Genomic DNA, 22,884 nt, shown 5'->3' with positions numbered 1-22,884 from the left:
CATTCCGGCCAACTGACCAGCACAGGTCTTTAGTACACAGGCAGGTACACCACCTGCTTCTGGATACTTCCCATGGGTTCACCCTCCTGAAGGATGCCCACACATCAGCCTCAGAGACTGAAATCAGAGGATTATCAGAGTCTGTGGGAGCTTGAGAAGGTTCATCCATGTTTTGATGGTCGAGACAAGCATAGAAGACATTGAGCTCATCATTTACAACTGTTTTTATAAAGTCTGTGACAACCATGGTGTAGTCACTCAGATCCACAGATGTGTCCTTGAACACGGCCCAGTCTACTGACTCAAAGCAATCCTGTAGCCACTTCTCCTCCTCTTACAACCACCTCTTCTTTGTCCTAATGTCTGGAGCCTTGCCCTTTAGCCTCTGTCTGTATGTAGGTAGGAGAAGGACAGCCAAATGATCAGATTTTCCAAAGTGCAGTCTGGACATGGAATGATAGCATCCATTATCTTGTATTGATAGTGGTCTGGTGTGTTGGGACCTTTAGTGCTACAGGTTATATACTGATGGTAATTGGGTAGAGATTTCTTAAACAAGCCTGATTGGATTCCCTGATTATGATATGAAATACGTCAGGATGGAAAGTTTCTTTTCTGAAGATGGCATCATGCAGTATCTCAAGTGCTTGATTATTAACCTACAATTTACCTACTAACTCGTGTGTCTTTGGACTGTGGAAGGAAACCAGAGCACCAGGAAGAAACCCACAGATTCCATGCAGAGTACACAGAAACTTCTTACATGGAGCATGTATGAGCTCTTTTCAGATGACTCTGGGATTAAACTCTGACCCCAACACCCCAAACCTAAATAGCGCTGTGCTATTCGCTACGCTACCATGGCACTTATTCCTCATACTCGAATTATAGAGGCACATTAGATCCTATTTGCACCAGAATTTCAGCCGAAAATTTCCTTGAGAATATTCATATCACCAAGGCCTAGTATCTACAGTGAACTCTATTCTTTGGGTTTAATATCTCCAGGAGACCTGTTCTATATTCCAGACTTCCTGAGGAGATCCTATCCAGTAGTGATTACAGTATTGGAGTTCTGTGTGTTTAGATGCAGCTCGGAGTGGAACATGGCTTCTCCCATTATTATTTCTATAACCCCATTGGCTAATTGAACAATACTATAATCTTCAAGCTATGCCTTGGACAGAGGCTGCATCTCTAAAACAGTGTACTGTTTTAACAGGTTGCAAGTACTAGAAGGCCAAGGAATATTTCCTTGAACTGGAGCTATAGTTATTGTAGGAGCCATGGAGTGCAAGAGTCAAGATCCCACTGACGAAATTGATAACTTCTGGTAAACTGGTATCTGGGATCAGGGCATCCATGTAAGACCATTAGACATAGGAGCTGAACTAGGTCTTTCGGCCCATTAAGTATGCTCTGCCATCCATCATGGCTGATTTATTACCCCTCTCAACCCTAGTCTCCCATCTTCTGTAACCTTTGATGCCCTTACTAATCAAGAACTTATCAACCTCCACTTTAAATGTACCCAATGACTTAGTCCCCCACAGTCGTTTGTGGGAATAAATTCTACAGATTCACCACCTTCTTGCTAAAGAAATTTCTCCTCACCTCTGGTCACAGACTCACCCACTATAGGAAACATCCTCTCCACACCCACTCTATCTAGGGCTTTCCATATTCGATAGGTTTCAATGAGATCCCCTCACATTCTTTTAAACTCCAGCAAGTATAGGCCTAGACCCATCAAATGGTCCTCATATATTAACCCTTCATTCTTGGGATCATTCTTGTGAAGCTCCTCTGAACTCTGAGCAATGACCTAAGCAACTGAATAATGACTCATTATCACAGCTGTTGCTAAATTTTTGCAGGGTATTTTTGCCATATATTTCAGAGAAATTCAAAGTGAGGCAAGATCCTATTTATTGCACAAAGGTAGTTTCCAGAAATGGTATACGTGTTCTGATAAAGCAGCGTCATGGGGAGGACTGTGCTTCCTGCATCAATATATACAGTGTGACGAGATGTTCAAAGTGTAAAAGTAAGCTGCAGGCAATGTGTCACAATGTTTCACCGGTGCTGTCTTGCCTTCTTGCTGTGGAGCGATGAGCAGTGAAATGGTTGCTGGACTGATAGGTTCAGCTTATTTGCCTCAGTAGCTTTCCAGAGGCAGCTTGTACTTCATGGAAAAGACCATCGGGGCTTACCTGTATTGGGTTAATTTGAGAGGTTGGGCTTTGTTGAGAGAGGAATTATTCAAGGCAACAGGCTGCAGGAAGAACTCATCAGGCTGAGCAGCATGTGGGGGAAAGGAACTGTCAACATTTTGTGTCATAATTCTTCATCAGAACTGAGAGAGGAGAGGGCAGAGCTGAATGAAAATTATCATGAGATTCTGCTCCTGTCCCCTAGCTCCTGCTTGTGTAGCAATGATGGCTGTTTCTCACCATTGCCAAGACTCAGTTGCTGTGTACAGTCACACATAAGGGATGGTCCGCAGGAGGGTTTACCCGTGGACAGAACCATGGCTTGTGGGTTGTGCCATAACCCCAGAGTAACACAGAGGCAGACTGCTGGGGTCATCTGTTTCCTGCTAGGCAACAGGGAATTTCAATTGTACACTGGGAGATGCAGTAGCCAGTCGATGGAACATTTACTAGGAGTCCACTTCTCCACAGACCCCAGAACAGAATATCTGAGTCTCAGTTCATGAAGAGTGATCACTTCTCATGGGGTGTAAATCTTCTAGCATCTGCACACTGTTATTTAAATCACCCAATCCCAGTTCCATCGTTGTTCTGTGGATGCAGGCACCTCCACTTTCTTGCTTGGCTGATGAAGAATTTCAGTTTGGTTTATTTTCAGAGGACAAGTTTTTACAGAGTGGCTGCAGGACATTCTGAAAGAGGAGTTTGAAGAGCCTGAGCTGATGTCAGACTTGGGTATCAGTGATGTAGGTAGAAAGGATGAGCTTTTTCAACATAAGTTTAGGGAGCTAGGGATTGATGAACTGATCTGGTGTCATATGCCAGTGAGTATTATAGGACCAGAAGGAACGATTTGATGAACATGTGGCTGAAGAGGTAGCACAGTGGGTGGCCTTTAGGTCCTTGGACCACTGGCACCATCTCTGATGGGATCTGTATAAGTGGGACTGATTACACCTGAGTACAGAATGGCACATGGGGGTAATAATAAGCTAAATTTTGTAATGCCGGGAGTCTAACTGATGAGGCTGATAAACTCAAGCCTTGAATTAATACACGGGACCACGATATTAGTGTCATCGCTGCAATGTGGTCGAAAGAGGAGCAGGACTGGAACTCAGTATCTTGGGTTAGAATTTTTGAATGAGACAGAGGGGATGTAAATGAGGTGGCATTGTACTGTCAGTCAGTGACTGTTAGTTCAACAATGAAGGTGAAGATCTGAGAAGGCTCCTTATATGAGGCCATGTGATTAAAGAGGGTGTTGTTACTTTGCTGGGGGTCTAAAACAGACCACCTGGCATTCACTAGGAGATAGAGGACAGATATGAAGACAGGTATCCGGAAGATTGAATAAGAATAGTTCCAAAGTACAAGGGATTTCTATGTCCAGAATATTACCTGGAATTGCCTTAGTGTAGGAGATTCAGAGAGGGCAGAAACCTCCAGGTGCGTTCAGGAGAGCTGTGTAAATTGAGCACCAATTGAAGGAGCATCACTGGACTTTATCTTGGAGAATGTAGCTGGTCAGGTGGAGAGACTGTTAGTGGAGGAGCATTTTGGAAATAGCCTTTCTTTATTCATTGTGACTTGCAAGAGACATTTGCATACCCTTTGTATGCGTTTTTTTTTGGAAAAAGAGGAATGGATTAGAAATAAAGGTCTTAAATTGGGGAAGGCCAATTTCATTAACATAGACAGGACCTAACAAAGGCAGATTGGGCATACTTTATGGCAGCTAAGTCTTCATCTGGACAGTAGGATGCTTTCAAAGGGAAACGACAGAGAGTTCAAGGTCAACATGTTCATGTAGGGATGAAAGCCCAGAGCAACAAGTAGAGGGAACTCTGGATGATGAGGACTGGAGAAAGAGAAAAGAGGAAGCATATCCCAGCTACAGGGGTCTACTGATGGGGGCATCTGTAAAGAATGTAAGGAAACAAGGAAGGCAAGGGCGGGTCACAACAAATTATTGGCAGACAAGAATAAGGTAAATCTGAAGGCATTGTATGAGCATATTAAGGGCTGAGGAATAACCAAGGAGAGGGCAGGGCCCATTAGGGACGGGGGTAATCTGAGCATGGATCCCGAAGGTATAGGTGTTTTTTTGGGAACAGCAGAGTGTTAGCTCACTCGATTGAACTACAGACTGTAAGTCCCAAGTTCCAACAGTTTCAAAAACAAAATTAAACTATAAAGAATAAGTCGAAGCTGTAGAAATTGAGAGAGTGTGTAAGGAAGGAGGGTGAGGTATGAACTGGTTGAAGACAGAGAGAGATGGGAAGAGGCTTGTATACAGTACACACACTTACATGTAGTAGAGTGTTATCTTGTCCTGTACTTTCAATTGAATAAACATCTCTAAAGATAAAAGATGAAAGATTTCAGGTAAATCTTTAGTCTGATCTAAAATGTAAAAACCAGGAACATAAGAACCAGTAACAGGGCAGATCAGGAAGGATTAACAGCATGGTGCAGAGTATGGTAGTTATTGTTTGACTGCGGTAAATATGCACAGGTTCCGGAAGTACTGAGGAAGTTACTGGCAAGAGCAAATGCCTGATGATCATTGACTGAACAGAAACAGATGGCATCAGACTCATGTGAAAGCAAAAGACAAACCCTTCATTCAGCAAATTAACAGCTTAAACAACTGAGATTAGATTTTAACAATGCTGTTGTTGCCAGTGTGCTTCAGTCTCCTGAATATGATGCAGTTAATGATGGAAAGTGATGAGCTGAATGGCGCAGGAAGAGCTGATTACTGTGTACAACCAGCAACTGAGAAAAGCAACAAGTTGCGATATATCGTGGGTGTGTCCTTTATCAGAAGTAAGGAAGCTATGTATCCTGTAGTGAATGACTCACCTCCTGATCCCACAGAGCCTTTTCACCATTTATGAAGCACATCAGGAGCATGATGGCATTCTCTCTTTTGCCTGGATGAATGCAACTCCAACAACAAAAGGGGACAGAAGTGAGTATTGTTGCTAATACTAAGGAGAAGGTGCTTTGGAAGTGAAAAGCCTGAAGATAGTTAAGCCACCTGGACCAGATGGACAACATCTTGAGGTTCAAAAAACGTAGCTGAAGAGATTGTGGAGGCATTAGTAATATTCCTTCAAGAATCACTAGCTTCTGCAAAGGTTCCGGAGGACCAGAACATTACAAATGTCACTTTACTCTTTCAGAAGGGAGGGAGGCAGAAGAAAGGAAATTATAGGCCAGTTAGCCTGATGTCAATGGTTGGTAAGATATTGCAGTTATTGTTAAGGATGAGGTTTTGGGGTACTTGGAGCCATATGATAAAATAGGTCAAAGTCAGCATGGTTTCCTTAAGGGGAAATATTGCCTTACATACCTACTGGAATTTTTTGAGGAAGTAACCAGGCAGGATAGACTAAGCAAAGACAGTGGATGTTGTTTATTTGGAACTTCAGAAGACTTTTGACAAGGTGCCACACATGAGGTTGCTTAACAAGATAAGAGTTCATGGTATTATAGGAAAGGTACTAGCATGGATGGAAGATTGGCCGACTGGCAGGAGGCAAAGAGAAGGAAGAAAGAAAGCCTTATCTTGTTGGCTGCCAGGGTTGGTCTTGGTACCACTTCTTTTCGTGTTATATGTCAATGATTTAGATGAAAGAATTGATGGCTTTGTAGCCATGTTTGCTGATAATATGAAGATAGATGGAGGGGCAAGTAGTGATGAGAAAGAAGGGTGATGTTTCCCTTTTACCCCTTCTCTCAATTCCTCCTTCTCCACCACCTCTGCTCTCAGGATAAAGCTTTTCATTCTAGAACGAAGGAGATGTCCTCCTTTTTCAAAGGAAGAGGTTTCCCTTCCTCCATCATCAACGCTGCTCTCAACCACATCTCTTCCATTTCACACATGTCTGCTCTTACCCCATCCTCCCACCACCCCACCAAGGATAGGATTCCTCTTGTCCTTACCTACCACCTACCAGCCTTATGTCCAGCACATAATTCTCCGAAATTTCCACCACCTCCAACTGGATCCCACCACCAAACACATCTTTCTTTCCCCCTCCACTTTCTGGTTTCCACAGGGATCATTTCCTATTTGACTCCCTTGTCAATTCATCCCTCCCCATTGATCTCCCTCCTGACACTTGCAAGTGGAACAAATGCTACACTTGCCCCTAAACCTCCTCTCTCACTACCATTCAGGGCCTCAAACTGTCCTTCCAGGTGAGGTGACATTTCACCTGTGAGTCTGTGGGGGTCATATATTGTGTTCGATGTTCCCAGTGTGGCCTCCTGAATATTGGTGAGACCCAACATAGATTGGGAGACTGCTTCACTGAACATCTACACTCCGTCCGCCAGAACAAGGGGGTCTCCCTGTGGCCACCCATTTTAATTGCACTTCCCATTCCCATTCTGATATGTCCATCCATGGCCTCCTCCACTGTCGTGATAAGGCCACACTTAGATTGGAGGAACAGCACCTTATATTCTGTTTGGGTAACCTCCAACCTGATGGTATGAATATTGATTTCTCAAACTTTCAGTAATGCCTCCCCCCTTCACCATTTCCTATCCCCTTTTCCCTCTCTCATGTTATTTCCTTCTCTGCCCAACACCTCCCTCGGGTGCTCCTCCCCCCTTTTCTTTCTTCCATTGCCTTTTGTCTGTTTCACCAATCAACTTCCTAGCTCCCCCTCCAGATTTCACCCATAACCTGGTGTTTCTCTCTCCCCTCCCCCCACCTTTCAAATCTACTCCTCAGTTTTTTTTTCTCCAGTCCTGCTGAAGGATTTTGGCCCGAAACGTCAACTATACCTTTTTTTCCATAGATGCTGCCTGGCCTGCTGAGTTCCTCCAGCATTTTATGTGTGTTGCTCGGATTTCCAGCACCTGCAGATTTTCTCTTGTTTGTAATGTAATGCTGAGGAATTGGTCAGATCGTACTTGGAGTATTGTGAGAGTTTTGGACCCATTATCTAAGAAAAGATGTGCTAGCATCAGAGGGCATTCAGAGGAGGTTCACGAGAATAAGCCCAGGAATAAAAGGGTTAACACATAAGAAGCATTTGATAGCTCTGCACCTGTACTTGGTGGAGTTTAGAAGTATGAGGGGGAACTCATTGCAATCTATTGAATATTGAAAAGTCTGGAGACTGTTATGACATGCACCTTACTCCGCGAGCCTCTGGGATTTAGATGCTCTAACTCTCCATAAAATGAATAGCTGGTGCGGCTCCTTTAAAGATTCTAGCCCATCCTGCCAATTGGCAGCCATGTTTTGGTGCCAGGATTTTTATATTTAAAGAGCACCTCAACTAAGGTTTAGTGCTTAATTGGCATCTCAACTTTGGATTCTCATCTATCGTCTAGTTTAGAACCTTAAATTTGTTTTAGTCATGTATTGTGTCTGAATTCTAGTCTCAGATACTCCGACACTAGGATTCTAACCACCCTTGCCTCGGTCTCTCGTCACAGAGAAGATGATTCCTATAGTGGGAGAGTCTAGGACCAGAGTGTACTGCCTCAGAATTGAGGGACACTCGCTAAAAACAATGATGAAGAGAATTTTCTTTAGCTGGATGATGGTAAATCTATGGAATTCATTGCCACGGACAGCTGTGTAGGTCAAATCATTGGGTATATTTCAAACAGAACTTGATAGGTTCTTGATTAATCAGGGTGTCAAAATTTACAGGGAGAAGGCAGGATAATATAGGAAGCTTAAACACACAGGACAAAAAAAGTATTTGATTGGCAGCCAGTCCATCCCAATACCATTCCTGCACTGTGGTTGCATTGTGCACCATCTACAAGATGCAATGAGCTTACTTGCCGAGGTTACTTAAGCAGCAGGTCTCACCAAGAGGAATAAAATAAGCCACCGTCCTGATTCATCCCTTTGTGGGTGGCTCTTAATCCTGAAACTTTAAAGCACCATGGGAGAAACCTGACCAGTGGGCCTGCAACCTGTCAGGCTGGCTACTCATCCCCACCTAAGGACAGTTAGGGATGGACAAGAACTGCTGGCTTTTCCAGAGATGCCTGTGAATAACTGTAAATGGCAAATGGAAAATACTTTGGGAATGAAAATTCACGGCAGATTCTCCACTCAATTATGCGTAAGAACGTCTTGCTTTTTTACAAAGCCCAGGAGTGTTTGTGGAGTATTTCTGTATCTGGGGAGAGATGCTGTCACTGGCTGTTTCGTGTCACTGCAGTTTTGCTTTCCTCTTTTTCACAACTGTGAGCTATGATGAAAGCCTATTTCGAAATGTTTCAGTGTCTGAGCCCCTTAAACAAGGCCAGGGCACACTTCTGGTAAAAAAAAAGTGCTCTATTTCCTGCAATGTCTCAGTGGCTGGCTTTGACATCATTACATAGAACCACAGCACACACAGGACAGAACATTCAAATGGTAACTCACCACACACCACACTGGCAGTGCTTCATTAAGAACAAGCAATGTGTAAGCATTACAAAGCCAAATCAAAAATTTCTCACCCAGTTCTAAAATGGGCCAGAGGGTGAGCCATTCTACAGTAAATGAATTTCAGTTAACACTCCAGAAGGATCCAAGACATCATTATCTGTTTATCTTTCCATAGATGTTGGCTGAACTGCCAAGAGTTTTCAGCATTTTCAGTTTTTATTTCAGTTTTCCAGTGAGAGCACTTTGCATCTAATGAACATAATTCCACTAAAAGTAAATATGGCAAAAGATAGGTCAAGACAGGTGTTGAGATTCTAATTGGAGAAAGGCCAGTTTTGATGGTATCAGAAAGGGTTCGGCAAGTGTAGATTAGGACGGGCTGTTTCCTGGCAAAGGTGTACTTGGGAAGTGGGAGGCCTTCAAAAGTGAAATTTTGAGAGTACAAAGCTTGTATGACCTGTCAGAATAATCTCTTGGTTTTCAAGAGATATTGAGGCCCTGGTTAAGAAGAAAAACAAGGTACATAGCAGATATAGGCAGGCAGGAACAAATTAACTACAAATGGAATATAAGAAATGCAAGGGGATATTTAAGAAAGAAACCAGGAAGGCTAAAGGAAGACATGAGATTGCCCTAGCAGACAAGGTAAAGGAAAATCCGAAGTTACGTAGAAACATAGAAAACCTACAGCACAATACAGGCCCTTCAGCCCACAATGCTGTGCAGAACATGTACTTTCTTAGAATTTACTTAGGGTTACCAATAGCCCTCTATTTTTCGATGCTCCATGTACCTAGCCAGGAGTCTCTTAAAAGACCCTATCATATCCGCCTCCACCACCATCACCGGCAGCCCATTCCATGCACTCACCACTCTCCGTGTAAAAAAAACTTACCCCTGACATCTCCTCTGTACCTTCTTCCAAGCACCTTAAAACTGTGCCCTCTAAAGAACAAAAGGAACAAAAAGTTTTCAAGGGACAAAATTGATCCTCTGGAAGATTAGCAAAATTGATGCTACCTGGCCTATTGAGTTCCTCCAGCATTTTGTGTGTGTTGCTTGGATTTCCAGATTCTGCAAACTTTCTCTTGTTTGTCTCTGGAAGCTTAGATTAGTAATCAATGCATGGAGAAAAAAAGATGGGGGAGATCTTAAACAGAATTTTTGAATCTGTATTTACTCAGGAGATGGTCACAGAATATATAGAATAGAGGCAAAGCAGTAGCAAGATCATGGACCCTATATAGATTACAGAGGAGGAAGCGTTTGCTGTCTTGAGGCAAATTAAATTCCCAGGGCCTGATAAGGTGATCCCTCAGACCCAGTGGGAGGCAAGTCCACAGAGAAGCAAAAGGAGCATTTTATTTCAGTTATAATCTGTTGTATGGAATTGACTTTAGCTCTGTGCAGATGTAATGTCTTGTGTACATGAGTTTATTTAAATGCATAATGATGAATCCTCCATAATTCTTGTAATGCAATAGTATATCATTAATTTCATTATTACTAGTAGCGTGCTAAATTGCTACTTCTAGAGGGAAAGGTGGACACCAGGAATTGAAGGTTAAATTAAAATTGAATTCTTGAAGTACTGTGGAGGAAAGAGATTACTATCTTAATACATGATGCTGGTTCTGTCCTTTTAACTCATTTTTAGAGTATAATTCTGCAAACGTTTGGTGTCCTTTAGTGTTGTCTTCCAGTTACCTTTCCTCCTCCTCCCACTCCACTGTGTGTGCTTTGAAAATGAATGTTGACAGATATGTGGTGACTTGTTATTATCCTTTTCCTAATTTCCATTTGTTGGTACCTGGAGGAGCTATTGTTCAATGGAATTGGGCTAATTCCTCCTTCTGTGAAGCATTGTACAGCATTCAGTGGTAAATGATATCTGAGTATATATTAATAATCTGTCTTGCCTCTAATTACCTGGAAATTGCAGGGGCCCTAGCAGAAATACCACAACAGGCGAGGTACCAGAGCATTGGAGGACAACTAATGTTGTTCTGCTGTTTAAGAAAGGCTCTGAAAACAAACCAGGAAATTATAGTCCGAGATGCCTGACATCAGAAGTGGGAAAGTTATTGGAAGATATTCTAAGGGAGCAGATCTATAAGTATTTGGGTAGTCATGCACCCATTAGATAACATGGCTTTGTGCATGGTAGTTTGCATCTAATCAATCTTCCAGGGTTTTTCAAAGAAGTTACTAGGAAAGCTGATGAAGACGAAGCTGTAGATGTTATCTACATGGGCTTTAGCAAAGCATTTGATATGGTCACGTATGGGAAGTTGGTCAAGAAGGTTCAGTCACTCAACATTCAAGATAAGATAGTAAATTGGATTAGACATTGGCATGTAGGAGAAACCAGAGAATGGTAGCAGATGATTGCCCCTCTGACTGGAGGCCTGTGACTAGTGGAGTGCCATAGGGATCAGTGTTGGGTCCATTATTGTTTTCCACCTATATTAAAAATCAATATGATAATGTCATTAACTGGATTAGCAAATTTACAGATGACACCAAGATTGGAGGGTATAGTGAACAGCGAGGAATAGAGCTGGCAACAGGATCTGGACATGTTGGAAAAATGGGCTGAAAATGGCAGATGGAATTTAATCAGACAAGTTCAATGGATTGCACTTCATTAGGATCAATAAGGGTAGGTCTTACCCAGTTAATGGTAGGACACTGAGGAGTCTGGTAGAGCAAAGGGATCTGGCAATACAGCTCCATAATTCATTGAAAGTATTGTCACAAGTAGATAGGGTCATAAAGAAAGTTTTTGGCACGTTGGCTTTCATAAGACCTTCATAAGTCCAAAGAAGAAACATATAAATTAGCAAAAAAAAGTGGCACACCTGAGGACTGGGAGAAATTCAGAGACCTGCAGAGGAGGACAAAGGGCTTAATTAGGAAAGGGAAAAAAGATTATGAGCGAAAGCTGGCAGGGAACATAAAAACTGACTGTAACAGCTTTTATAGATACGTGAAAAGAAAAAGATTGGTCAAGACAAATGTAGGTCCTTTACAGTCAGAAACAGGTGAATTGACCATAGGGAACAAAGACATGGCAGACCAATTGAATAACTACTTTAGTTCTGTCTTCACTAAGGAGGACATAAATAATCTTCTGGAAATAGTAAGGGACTGAGGGTCCAGTGAGATGGAGGAACTGAGGGAAATACATGTTAGTAGGGAAGTGGTGTTAGGTAAATTAAAAGGATTAAAGGCAGATAAATCCCTAGGGCCAGATGGTCTGCATCCCAGAGTGCTTAAGGAAGTAGCCCAAGAAATAGTGGATGCATTAGTGATAATTTTTCAAAACTCCTTAGATTCTGGAGTAGTTCCTGAGGATTGGAGGGTGGCTAATGTAACCCCACTTTTTAAAAAAGGAGGGAGAGAGAAACCGGGGAATTATAGACCGGTTAGCCTGACATCGGTGGTGGGGAAAATGCTAGAGTCGGTTATCAAAGATGTGATAACAGCACATTTGGAAAGAGGTGAAATCATCGAACAAAGTCAGCATGGATTTGTGAAAAGAAAATCATGTCTGACGAATCTTATAGAATTTTTTTGAGGATGTAACTAGTAGAGTGGATAGGGGAGAGCCAGTGGATGTGGTATATTTAGATTTTCAAAAGGCTTTTGACAAGGTCCCACACGGGAGATTAGTGTGCAAACTTAAAGCACACGGTATTGGGGGTATGGTATTGATGTGGATAGAGAATTGGTTGGCAGACAGGAAGCAAAGAGTGGGAGTAAACGGAACCTTTTCAGAACGGCAGGCAGTGACTAGTGGGGTACCACAAGGCTCAGTGCTGGGACCCCAGTTGTTTACAATATATATTAATGATTTAGACGAGGGAATTAAATGCAGCATCTCCAAATTTGCGGATGACATGAAGCTGGGCAGCGGTGTTAGCTGTGAGGAGGATGCTAAGAGGATGCAGGGTGACTTGGATAGGTTAGGTGAGTGGGCAAATTCATGGCAGATGCAATTTAATGTGGATAAATGTGAGGTTATCCACTTTGGTTGCAAGAACAGGAAAACAGATTATTATCTGAACGGTGGCCGATTAGGAAAAAGGGAGATGCAACGAAACCTGGGTGTCATTGTACACCAGTCATTGAAGGTGGGCATGCAGGTACAGCAGGCGGTGAAAAAGGCAAATGGTATGTTGGCATTCATAGCAAAAGGATTTGAGTACAGGAGCAGGGAGGTTCTACTGCAGTTGTACAAGGCCTTGGTGAGACCGCACCTAGAATATTGTGTGCAGTTTTGGTCCCCTAATCTGAGGAAAGACATTCTTGCCATAGAGGGAGTACAGAGAAGGTTCACCAGATTGATTCCTGGGATGGCAGGACTTTCATATGAAGAAAGACTGGATCAACTAGGCTTATACTCACTGGAATTTAGAAGATTGAGGGGGGGATCTTATTGAAGCGTATAAAATTCTAAAGGGATTGGACAGGCTAGATGCAAGAAGATTGTTTCCGATGTTGGGGAAGTCCAGGACGAGGGGTCACAGTTTAAGGATAAAGGAGAAGCCTTTTAGGACCAAGATGAGGAAAAACTTCTTCACACAGAGAGTGGTGAATCTGTGGAATTCTCTGCCACAGGAAACAGTTGAGGCCAGTTCATTGGCTATATTTAAGAGGAAGTTAGACATGGCCCTCGTGGCTAAAGGGATCAGGGGGTATGGAGAGAAAGCAGGTACAGGGTTCTGAGTTGGATGATCAGCCATGATCATACTGAATGGCGGTGCAGGCTCGAAGGGCCGAAGGGCCTACTCCTGCACCTATTTTCTATGTTTCTATAAATCTAAGCACTGAGTACAGGTGATGGGATGTTATGCTGAAGTTGTATAAGACATTGGTGAGGCCTAATTAGGAGTATAGTGTGCAGTTTTGGTCACCTACCTACAGGAAAGATGTAAATGAGGTTGAAAGAGTAGAGCAGATTGAGGAGAGATTTGATAGAGGTATACGAAATTATGAGGCTATAGATAGGGTAAACGCAAGCAGGCTTTTTGCCCTGAGGTTGGGTGGGACTACAAATAGAGGTCATGGGTTAAGTGTGAAAGGTGAAAAATTGAAGTGTAACATGAGGGGAAATTTCTTCATTCAGAAGGACGTGAAAGTATGGAATGAGTTGTCAGCACAAGTGGTGCATCTAAGTACATTCCATGTTTAAGAGAAGTTTGGGTAGGTACATGGTTGGTAGGGGTATGGAGGGCTATGGTCTCAGTGCACATCAATGGGAGTAGGCAGTTTAAATGGTTCAGCATACACTAGATGAGCTGAAGGGTTTGTTTCTGTGTTTTACTTTTCTACGACTCTATCCCTCTCCACCAGCATGTCATGACCATCTACAAATGATTCACAGTTACTTGCTGAGGTAACCCTATCAATAACTTTATAAAAGGGGGAGCTTCAACATAATGATGGTGCTTGGGAAGAGCACCCACTGCAGGTTCAGCAGCAAGTCCTATATCATCCCAACCATGATCTCTCATCATCATTGGATCAAACACTCAGAATTCCTCCTCAAAAGCATTGAAGCCTTCACCAGAATAGCTACAGTGGTTCAAGAAAGTGGTGCCAAATAACAATGGGCAATGGATATTGGACTTATCAGCAAGAGGCTAATATGCTAAAAGAATGCAAAGTGGAAGTTAGATGGTTACATGTTAATTTTTAACAGAGTATAGGATGAATGGATACAAATATTCAAATCATTATCACACAAAAGATAGCAGGTGCTGGAATAAGACCATAAGACATAGGAGCAAAATTAGTCCATTTGGCCCATTGAAGCTGCTCTGCCATTCCATTATGGCTGATTTATTATCCCTCTCAGACCCATTCTCCTGTCTTCTTCGTGTGACATTTGACACCCTGATCTCTATCCTGAGGCTGTGCCTTCTTGTTATAGACACTTCCCATCACGACAAACACTCTTTACACACCTACCCTGTCTAGGCCTTTCAACATTTGAAAGGTTTCAATGAGATCCCCCCCCCCCCCCCCATCCTTCTAAATTCCAGCAAGTGCAGACCCAGAGCCATAAAACATTCCTCATATGATAACCCTTTCATTTCTGGTATCATCGTTGTGAACATCTTCTGAACGCTCTCCAATGCCAACACATCTTTTCTTAGATAAGATCATTTGGAGACTAATGATAAAGTAAGTCAAAGTCAGCATGGTTTCTCTGAAGGGAAATTTGCCTGACAAATCTGTTAAGAGTTCTTCAAGGAAGTAACAAGAAGAGTGGACAAAGGAGAGGCAGTGGATGTCATTTACTTGGATTTTCAAAAGGCATTTGATAAGGTGCCACACACGCAGCTGTTTAACAAGATAAAATCCTATGGCATTACAAGAAAGATACTGGCAGGCAGGACGCAGCCAATGAGAATAAAAGGGGCCTTTTCTGGTTGGCTGCCAGTGACTAGTGGTGTTCTTCAGGGGTCAGTATTGAGACCACTGCTTTTCACATTGTTTGTCAATGACTTAGATAAAGGATTTGATGACTTTGTGGCAAAGTTTGCGAATGATATGAAGATAGTTCTGCTCCTATGTCCTATGGTCTTATGTTAAGCATATACTTCTGCCCACCCAGAGTGAAAGCAAATCTGTCTTAGGATTCAAGTGCTAATAGGAGTCCCCAAAATCCATTTGCAATGCACAGGACTGAGGAAATGTTATGTTCTGAAGACAGGCCATTCAGAATTATAAAAAGGCTCACCACAATGGAATGCAATCTTCCCATGGTCTTATTAAGGGCAGTTTAGTCTATTGTTAACCCATATAACCCGTCTTGCTTCTTTGCTGGCCATATCAAATCAAAATCAAATCAAATCTAAAACAAGAAAAAATCTGCAGATGCTGGAAATCCTTGCAACACACACAAAATGCTAGAGGAACTCAGCAGGACAGGCAGCATCTAGGAAAAGAGCACAGTCAACACTTCAGCCATTTTGTGTGTGTTACTCAAGTTTAATTATCATTCAGACCATACATGGACACAGTCGAACAAGACTGAGAAACAGGATCTCCAGGATGGTAATTTCTGGATTGCTACCTGTGCCACGTACTAGAGAGGGCAGAAACAGGATGATTTAGCATATTAATGCATGGCTGAGAATCTGATGCAGGAGGCAGGTGTTAAGGTTCTTGGATCATTGGCATCTGTTCTGCAGGAGGTATGATCTGTACAAAAGGGACAGGTTGTACCTGATCCAGAGGTGGACCAATATTCTTTTCCTGTCCTGAGTCTCTTCATTCCATTTTGCAACCCCTGCCAAATTAGTTTAAATCCTCCCCAAAAGCTCTAACATACCTGCCCACCAGAATATTGGTCCCCTCGGGTTCAGGTGCTACCCATTCCTTTTGTACAGGTTCCACAATCACCTCCACAATCTCTTCAGCCACCTCTTTCTGAACCCTGGACTGTAATCTGTCTGGTCCAGGTGACTTATCTACCTTCCCAAGCACCTTTTTCTTAGTAATAGCAACTTATTCCAAATCCATGTAATGAGGTTTCAGTGGATCTAGTGCCTCCTGACTTTCTGAATGAGCCTATCACGGGGAACTTACTAAAATGCATATACACCACATCTATTACTCGACCCTCATCATTTTGTTTTGTCATTTCCTTGAAAAAGTCAGACAGGCTCATGAGACACAACCTGCCTTCTCAAAGCCATATTGACTGTCAATCAGATATTTATGTTGATAATGGAACAACTGATAAATTAATAGACTTAAAGTGAAATATTTTTTCTTGTTTCTCTTTAGCTGGAAGGAAACATTTAATTTCTCAGTGCCGGCATTACACAGCTTTTAAAAAATGCCTGCTGCCGAAGATACAGTGTGTGAACACCAGGCATCAGAAGGCTCCAACCTCAAGATTAAACTCTATCATGCTACCAGAGAACAAGGTGAAAACACCCTGGAGTTCTGTGCTGGACAGTACACAGCAGAGGAACTTTGCATTTTCGCTGCACGGGCTAGTGGTAAGGATTCAATTTCTTACTGATCTGCCATTTTAACATTTTTCAATCAAGGCTCAGGATTACAGAATGTTACAGCACAGAAAGGGGCCAGTCAAGCCATCCCACTCATCTGCTCCTCTCCACAGCCATGCAAAGTCTTCTAATAGGGGAGGGGCAGGGGAAGAGGCATCTCTGTAATGTTACAGCTATATAAGACCTTTGTCTGACTCCACTTGGAGTACTGTGTTCAATTCCGGTCACCTCACTACAGGAAGGATGTGGATACTATAGGAAGAATGTAGAGGAGATTGATAAGGATGTTGCCTAGATTGGAGAGTGTGCCTTATGAGAATAGGTTGAGTGAACTTGGACTTTTCTCCTTGGAGTGACAGAAGATTAGAGGTGACCTGATAGAGGTGTATAAGATGATGAAAGGCACTGATCGTGTGGGTCGTCAGAGGCTTTTTCCAAGAGCTGAAATGGCTAACATGAAGGGGCATAGTTTTAAGGTGCTTGGAAGTGGGTACAAGGGGGGTGTCAGAGGTAAGTTTTTCACACAGAGAGTGGTGAGTGTGTGGAAGGCAGTGCTGGCAACAGTGGTGGAGGCGAATACAATAGGGTCTTTTAAGAGGCTCTTTGATAGATACATGGAGCATAGAAAAATAGAGGGCTATGCAGTAGGGAAATTCTAGGTAACTTTTAGAGTAGGTTACATGGTCAGCACAACAGTGTGGGCTGAAAGGCCTGTAATGTGCTGTAGATTTTTTATGTTTCTTTTTATTGTTTCTAACCAAGAATCTATCAACCTCTCCGTATAGATGCTGCCTGGCCTGCTGTGTTCCACCAGCATTTTGTGTGTGTTGTTTGAATTTCCAGCATCTGCAGATTTCCTTGTGTTTGATCTATCAACTTCTGCCTTAAATGAACCAAATGACTCGACCTCCACAACTGACATAGTAATAAAATCCACAGATCCACCACTCTCTGGCTAAAGAAATTCCACCTCACCTCCATTCTAAATGGAAGACCCCCTATTCTAAGGCTGTGTCCTCAGGTATTAGACTCTTCCACCATATGAAACATCCTCTCTATATCTACTCTATCAAGGCCTTTCAATATTCATTATCTCATTCTTCTGAATTCCATTGAGTACAGTTCCAGAGCCATCAAACACTCCCTTTCAAGCCTGGAAGCCTTTCATTCCCAGAATCATTTTTGTGAACTTCTTTTGAACCCTCTCCAATGTCAGCACATCCTTTCTTGGAGAAGGGGCACAAAACTGCTCACGATATTGCAAGTGAAGCCTCACCAGCGCACTATGAATTCTCAATATTACATCCTTGCTTTTATATTCTAATCCTCTCAAAATGAACACTAAATTTGCATTTGCCTTCCTCATCACCAACTCAACCTGCAAATTAACCTTTAGAACCTTCAGGACTCCCAAGTTCCTTTGCACCTCAGATTTTTGAATTTTGTCTCCATTTAGAAAATAGTCTACCATTTTAATTTCTCTACCAAAGTGCATTACCATCTATTCCTGACACTGTATTCCATCTGCCTCTACTTTTCCCATTCTCCTAATCTGTCTAAGTCCTTCTCTAGCCTCTCTGTTTCATCATCTCTACTTGCCCCTCCACCTATTTTTGTATTGTCCACAAACATGGCCTAAAAAGAAATCAATTCCATTATCCAAATCACTGACATATAATGTAAAAAGAAGCAGTCCCAACACAGACCCCTGTGGAACACCACTGGTCACCGGCAGCCAACCAGAAATGGATACCTTTATTCCCACTCTTTGCCACCCGCCAATCAGTCAATGCTCTATCGATTCACAAACAAGAGAAGATCTGCAGATGCTGGAAATCTAAGCAACATACACAAAATGCTGGAGGAACTCAGCAGGCCAGGCAACCTCTATAGAAGAGTACAGTCAACGTTTCGGGCCAAAACCTTTCAGCAGGACTGGGAAAATCAAGAGATGAGGAGTAGATTTAAAAGGTGGGGGGAGGTGAGGGAGAAATACAAGGTGTTAGGTGAAACTGGATGAAGGAAGAGTGAAGTAAAGAGCTGGAAGTAGATTGGTGAAAGAGATACAAGGCTGGAGAAGGAGGAATATAATGAGAGGACAGAAAGCATTGGAAGATAGATCAAGTAGTCCACATGAACCTTTTTGAATTTCTTTTAAGTCTTAGAATCAAGCCCTTATAAAGGGCCTTGTCTTAAAATGTTGGTGGTTTATTCCTTTTCATGGATGTTGCCTGACCTGCTGAGTTCCTCCAGCATTTTGTGTGTGTTACTCTCCATACCCTCACTCATATCCCATTTTCTGATCTCTGGCCTCCCTGCTGAAGTCAGCACATGATCTTATAAAATATGAGCATCTTCCCTTTTTACAGATGCCGCTTCAGATGTGTCCTCAATATTCATTGCATCAGCGTTTCAGATGGAACAAATCTTGTGAAGTGCATGACGTCTGTTTTATCTCTGAAGAAAATCTCTATGTCAATAGTTCATTTCTTGCATGATTTATTTGTCTTTTCATGCTTTTTAAACAGTTGTTGTTGGCCTCGTTATTTGAGGCTGAATAATATGAAGCAGTGTTGATTTCTTATCATCTCACAAACTGCTCAAGTAGAAATGATTGAAGCTGTGAACCATCTCTCATCTAATCTCATGAGGTGGATCACATGGCATGAAAAGGGATGAGTTTTTAAAATCATAAGCTGAGTGGTAGTTCATAACATTGGGTGCTTTACCTCAGTCTGTTCCAAAAGGCTGAAACTAACACCAAGTATTTGCCCTTTCATTTCTTGAATATGTGACTCACTGGAATGAATCTGCACCACTGTATACTTGGATTGGTGCCCTCACTGTGGCTGTGATGTTATGGGTCAACCTTTCCAAATCTGTGTCTAAGTAGGGCCTGAACACAGAACTACAAGCTACTACTTGTATTGAACAACGTCCAATGCTTCACTTCTGTTGTTGCACTTCACTGCTTTGGATGTAAGTGTTCTATTTTCTTTGATGTGGCCCTGATTTGTTTGAGCAGATTTGGTATGTCTCCAAAAACACTCAAAAATTTCTATAGACATTTCTGTATGGAGAGCATTCTAACTGGCTTCATCTGTCACGGTCCCGACTGTTAATTCGTCTTATTATCCTAATTCCCTTTTCCCTATGTTCTCCTGGGCTTCTTGATTGCGGCACCTGATTCTCTTCTAAACCTGCTGCATAAAAACCCGACTTTGCATCCTCTCGTGGCCAGACCATTGTGTTGCAAGGGAACAGGGCGAACCCAAATGTGGGACATAGAGGTAGAGTAATCTAAAGTGTTTATTACTGGTTACAGGGAAGGCCGGGGAGCAAGGATTAGGCAGAGGAAAGCCGAGAAGTGAGCAAGGCTTGACCATGGATCCAACCCGGATCGCTACGGTGGGAACCTGGCGTTTAACCACCGACCCAACGGAGAGTGTAGGCATGCGGCGGAATGAGGCAGAGCAGGGATGCAGACCAGGGGTGCGGGCGTGGCTTGAGGAGAACAGCAGGTGGCAGGATGAACAGGAAGACAGGTGGTATGCAATGCTCCTATTAACACGGAGAGAGAGTTAACACAGGCAAACAGCGCAGTAACAGAACTTAGAATACACAATTCTAAGTGGTCGAGAGACAGAATTAACACAGGCAAACAGTACGGGTGAACAAAGGAGCAGGAGGCAGGCAAAACTTTTCTTGACACAGGGCGTTGCTGGAGCTGAACGGCAAACAGGAGACAGACGGCAGGCAAAACTTATCTTGACACGGAGCGTAGAAAGGCAAACAGCAGACAATACTTTTCTTAACATGGAAAGGCGGAGTTACACAGGTAAACTGTGCTGAAGTAAAGCTTAGTATACTTATCTTGACATGGAGAGACAGAGTTTCACAGGTAAACCTCGGTTCTGAAGTATAACTTAGAATACACCATTCTAAGCAGCTGGGAACATGAATTACAGCACTGGCTGAAGCAACAGTCTGGCCATGAGTGGCTACAAAGCTGAGGGTTTTATGCAGCAGGTTTAGAAGAGAATCAGGTGCCCCAGTCACAGAGCCCAGGACAACACAGGGAAAAGGGAATTAGGATAATAAGAGGAATTAACTGTTGGGACCATGACAGCATTACTGTCTGGTACGGGGACAACCGCGCAGGGTTGAGGTAAGCTGCAGAGAGCTGCAAAACTTATTCAGCTCCATCATGTGCACTAGCCTCCGTAGAATCCAGGACTCCTTCCAGGAGTAATGCCTCAAAAAGTTGGCATCATCGTTAAGGACCCTCATCACCCAGCTCATGCACTGTTCTCAGTATTACCATCAGGAAGGACGTATAGAAGCATTGAGGTACAACTTCCTATTTTCATAGAAACATAGAAAACCTAGAGCACAATACAGGCCTTTCAGCCCACAATACTGTGCCGAACATGTACTTTAGAAATTACCTATGGTTATCCATAGCCCTCTATTTTACTAAGCTCCATGTACCTATCCAGGAGTCTCTTAAAAGACCCTATCATATCTGCCTCCACCACCATCGCCAGCAGCCTATTCCACGCACTCACCACTCTCTGCGTAAAAAAACTTACAACTGACATCTCCTCTATACCTGCTTCCAAGCACCTTAAAACTGTGTCGTCTTGCGCTAGCCATTTCAGCCCTGGGGAAAAGCCTCTGACTATCCACATGATCAATGCCTCTCATTATTTTGTACACCTCTATCAGGTCACCTTTCATCCTCCGTCAGGCCTCTGTCATCCTTTCGCACTACTTATTTAATTTACTTATTTAACTTAACTATTATATATTTATTTACTTACTGTAACTTACAGTTTTTTTCTATATTACAATGTATTGCATTGTGCTGCTGCTGCTGCAAAGTCAACAAATTTCATGACATATGTCAGTGATATTAAACTTAATTTTGGTTCTGATTCTAACATCATTGTTTATAACCCCACCTCCAGCCCTTGTCACCCAGTTTCTTTTCCCTCCCTACCCATTCCATCTGCCCTTCATCACATCTTGCCCCTAATGTCCCATTTTCGCATCCCCTTCCCTTAATTGGTTCCATGCTCTACTTTCCCTTTCTTATCATGTTCCACTATCTGCAGCCTTCATTGCCTCCAACTATTCTCCTCAACCTCTGTCACTTCCTCCACCCTTCCTTCTCCCACCTAACTCCATCTACCAGTCAATCCCTCCACACATAGATCTACCTACTGCTTGCCAGTTCTTGCCTGATCCACACCACCTTCAATTCTTTCAAACCAAATCAAGGTTTCAACCTAAAACATTAATGTTCCTCTCTGTAGTGCTACTTGATTCATTGAGTTCCTCTAGCAGCTCATTTTACCACCCCTCTTCCTTCACACCTTCTGCTAAATCTGTTTGATTTTCAAACTTTACAGAACGTGGTTATCTTTTTGCTCTTTAAAGTGTGAGGTTATGCACTTCAGTGAAAGGAATCCAAAGAGAGACTGCAAGTGAGTTCAGGTCAGATGGATCTAGATGTTCTGGTCATGACACACAAAACAGTGACAGGCAGGTACAGTATAAAGAAGGTAACTGGGACATTGGTCTCATTTGAAAAGCAATTGTTATAATTGTACAACACACACAAAAAATGCTGGTGAATGCAGCAGGCCAAGCAGCATCTATAGGAAGAGGTATAGTCGACGTTTTGGGCTGAGACCCTTCATCAGGACTAACTGAAAGAGGTAGTAAGAGATTTGTAAGTGGGAGGGGGAGGGGGAGATCCAAAATGATAGGAGAAGACAGGAGGGGGAGGGATAAAGCTAAGAGCTGGAAAGGTGATTGGCAAAAGGGATACACAGCTGGAGAAAGGAGAGAATCATGGGACGGGAGTCCTAGGGAGAAAGAAAGGGGGAGGGGAGCCCAGAGGATGGGCAAGGAGTTATAGTGAGAGGGACAGAGGGAGAAAAAAGAGAGAGAGAGAGAGAGTGAAAGGGGAAAAATCATAATAATAATAAATAGATAGATAGATAGATAAATAAATAAGGGATGGGGTACGAAGGGGAGGGGGGCATTAACAGAAGTTAGAGAAATCAATGTTCATGCCAGCAGGTTGGAGGCTACCCAGACAGAATATAAGGTGTTGTTCCTCCAACCTGAGTGTGGCTTCATCTTGACAGTAGAAGAGGCCGAGGATACACATATCAGAATAGGAATGGGACGTGGAATTAAAATGTGT

General features: G+C 42.7%; 1 protein-coding gene across 5 annotated transcripts in view; it reads left to right on the top strand.

Annotated features, from left to right (window-relative positions):
- LOC140739678 (tyrosine-protein kinase JAK2-like) overlaps positions 1-22,884 on the top strand; it is a 254,486-nt gene that overhangs the window by 69,140 nt on the left and 162,462 nt on the right. For 3 of the 5 annotated variants that reach the window (XM_073068052.1, XM_073068049.1, XM_073068053.1), the window contains exon 2: positions 16,438-16,655. The exons of 1 other annotated variant lie outside the window; for it this stretch is intronic. In XM_073068052.1, the coding sequence (XP_072924153.1) occupies positions 16,490-16,655 (166 nt within the window). In that variant the 5' untranslated portion in view covers positions 16,438-16,489. Of the gene's footprint in view, positions 1-5,107; positions 5,191-16,437; positions 16,656-22,884 lie in introns of those variants that run through there. One more of the 5 variants, XM_073068051.1, reaches the window with a different exon arrangement.

Source organism: Hemitrygon akajei, chromosome 16, assembly GCF_048418815.1.
Source record: "Hemitrygon akajei chromosome 16, sHemAka1.3, whole genome shotgun sequence".
Taxonomy (NCBI): domain Eukaryota; kingdom Metazoa; phylum Chordata; class Chondrichthyes; order Myliobatiformes; family Dasyatidae; genus Hemitrygon; species Hemitrygon akajei.
The sequence above is the reverse complement of the archived record's forward strand: the minus strand, read 5'-3'. Positions and strand labels throughout refer to the sequence as shown.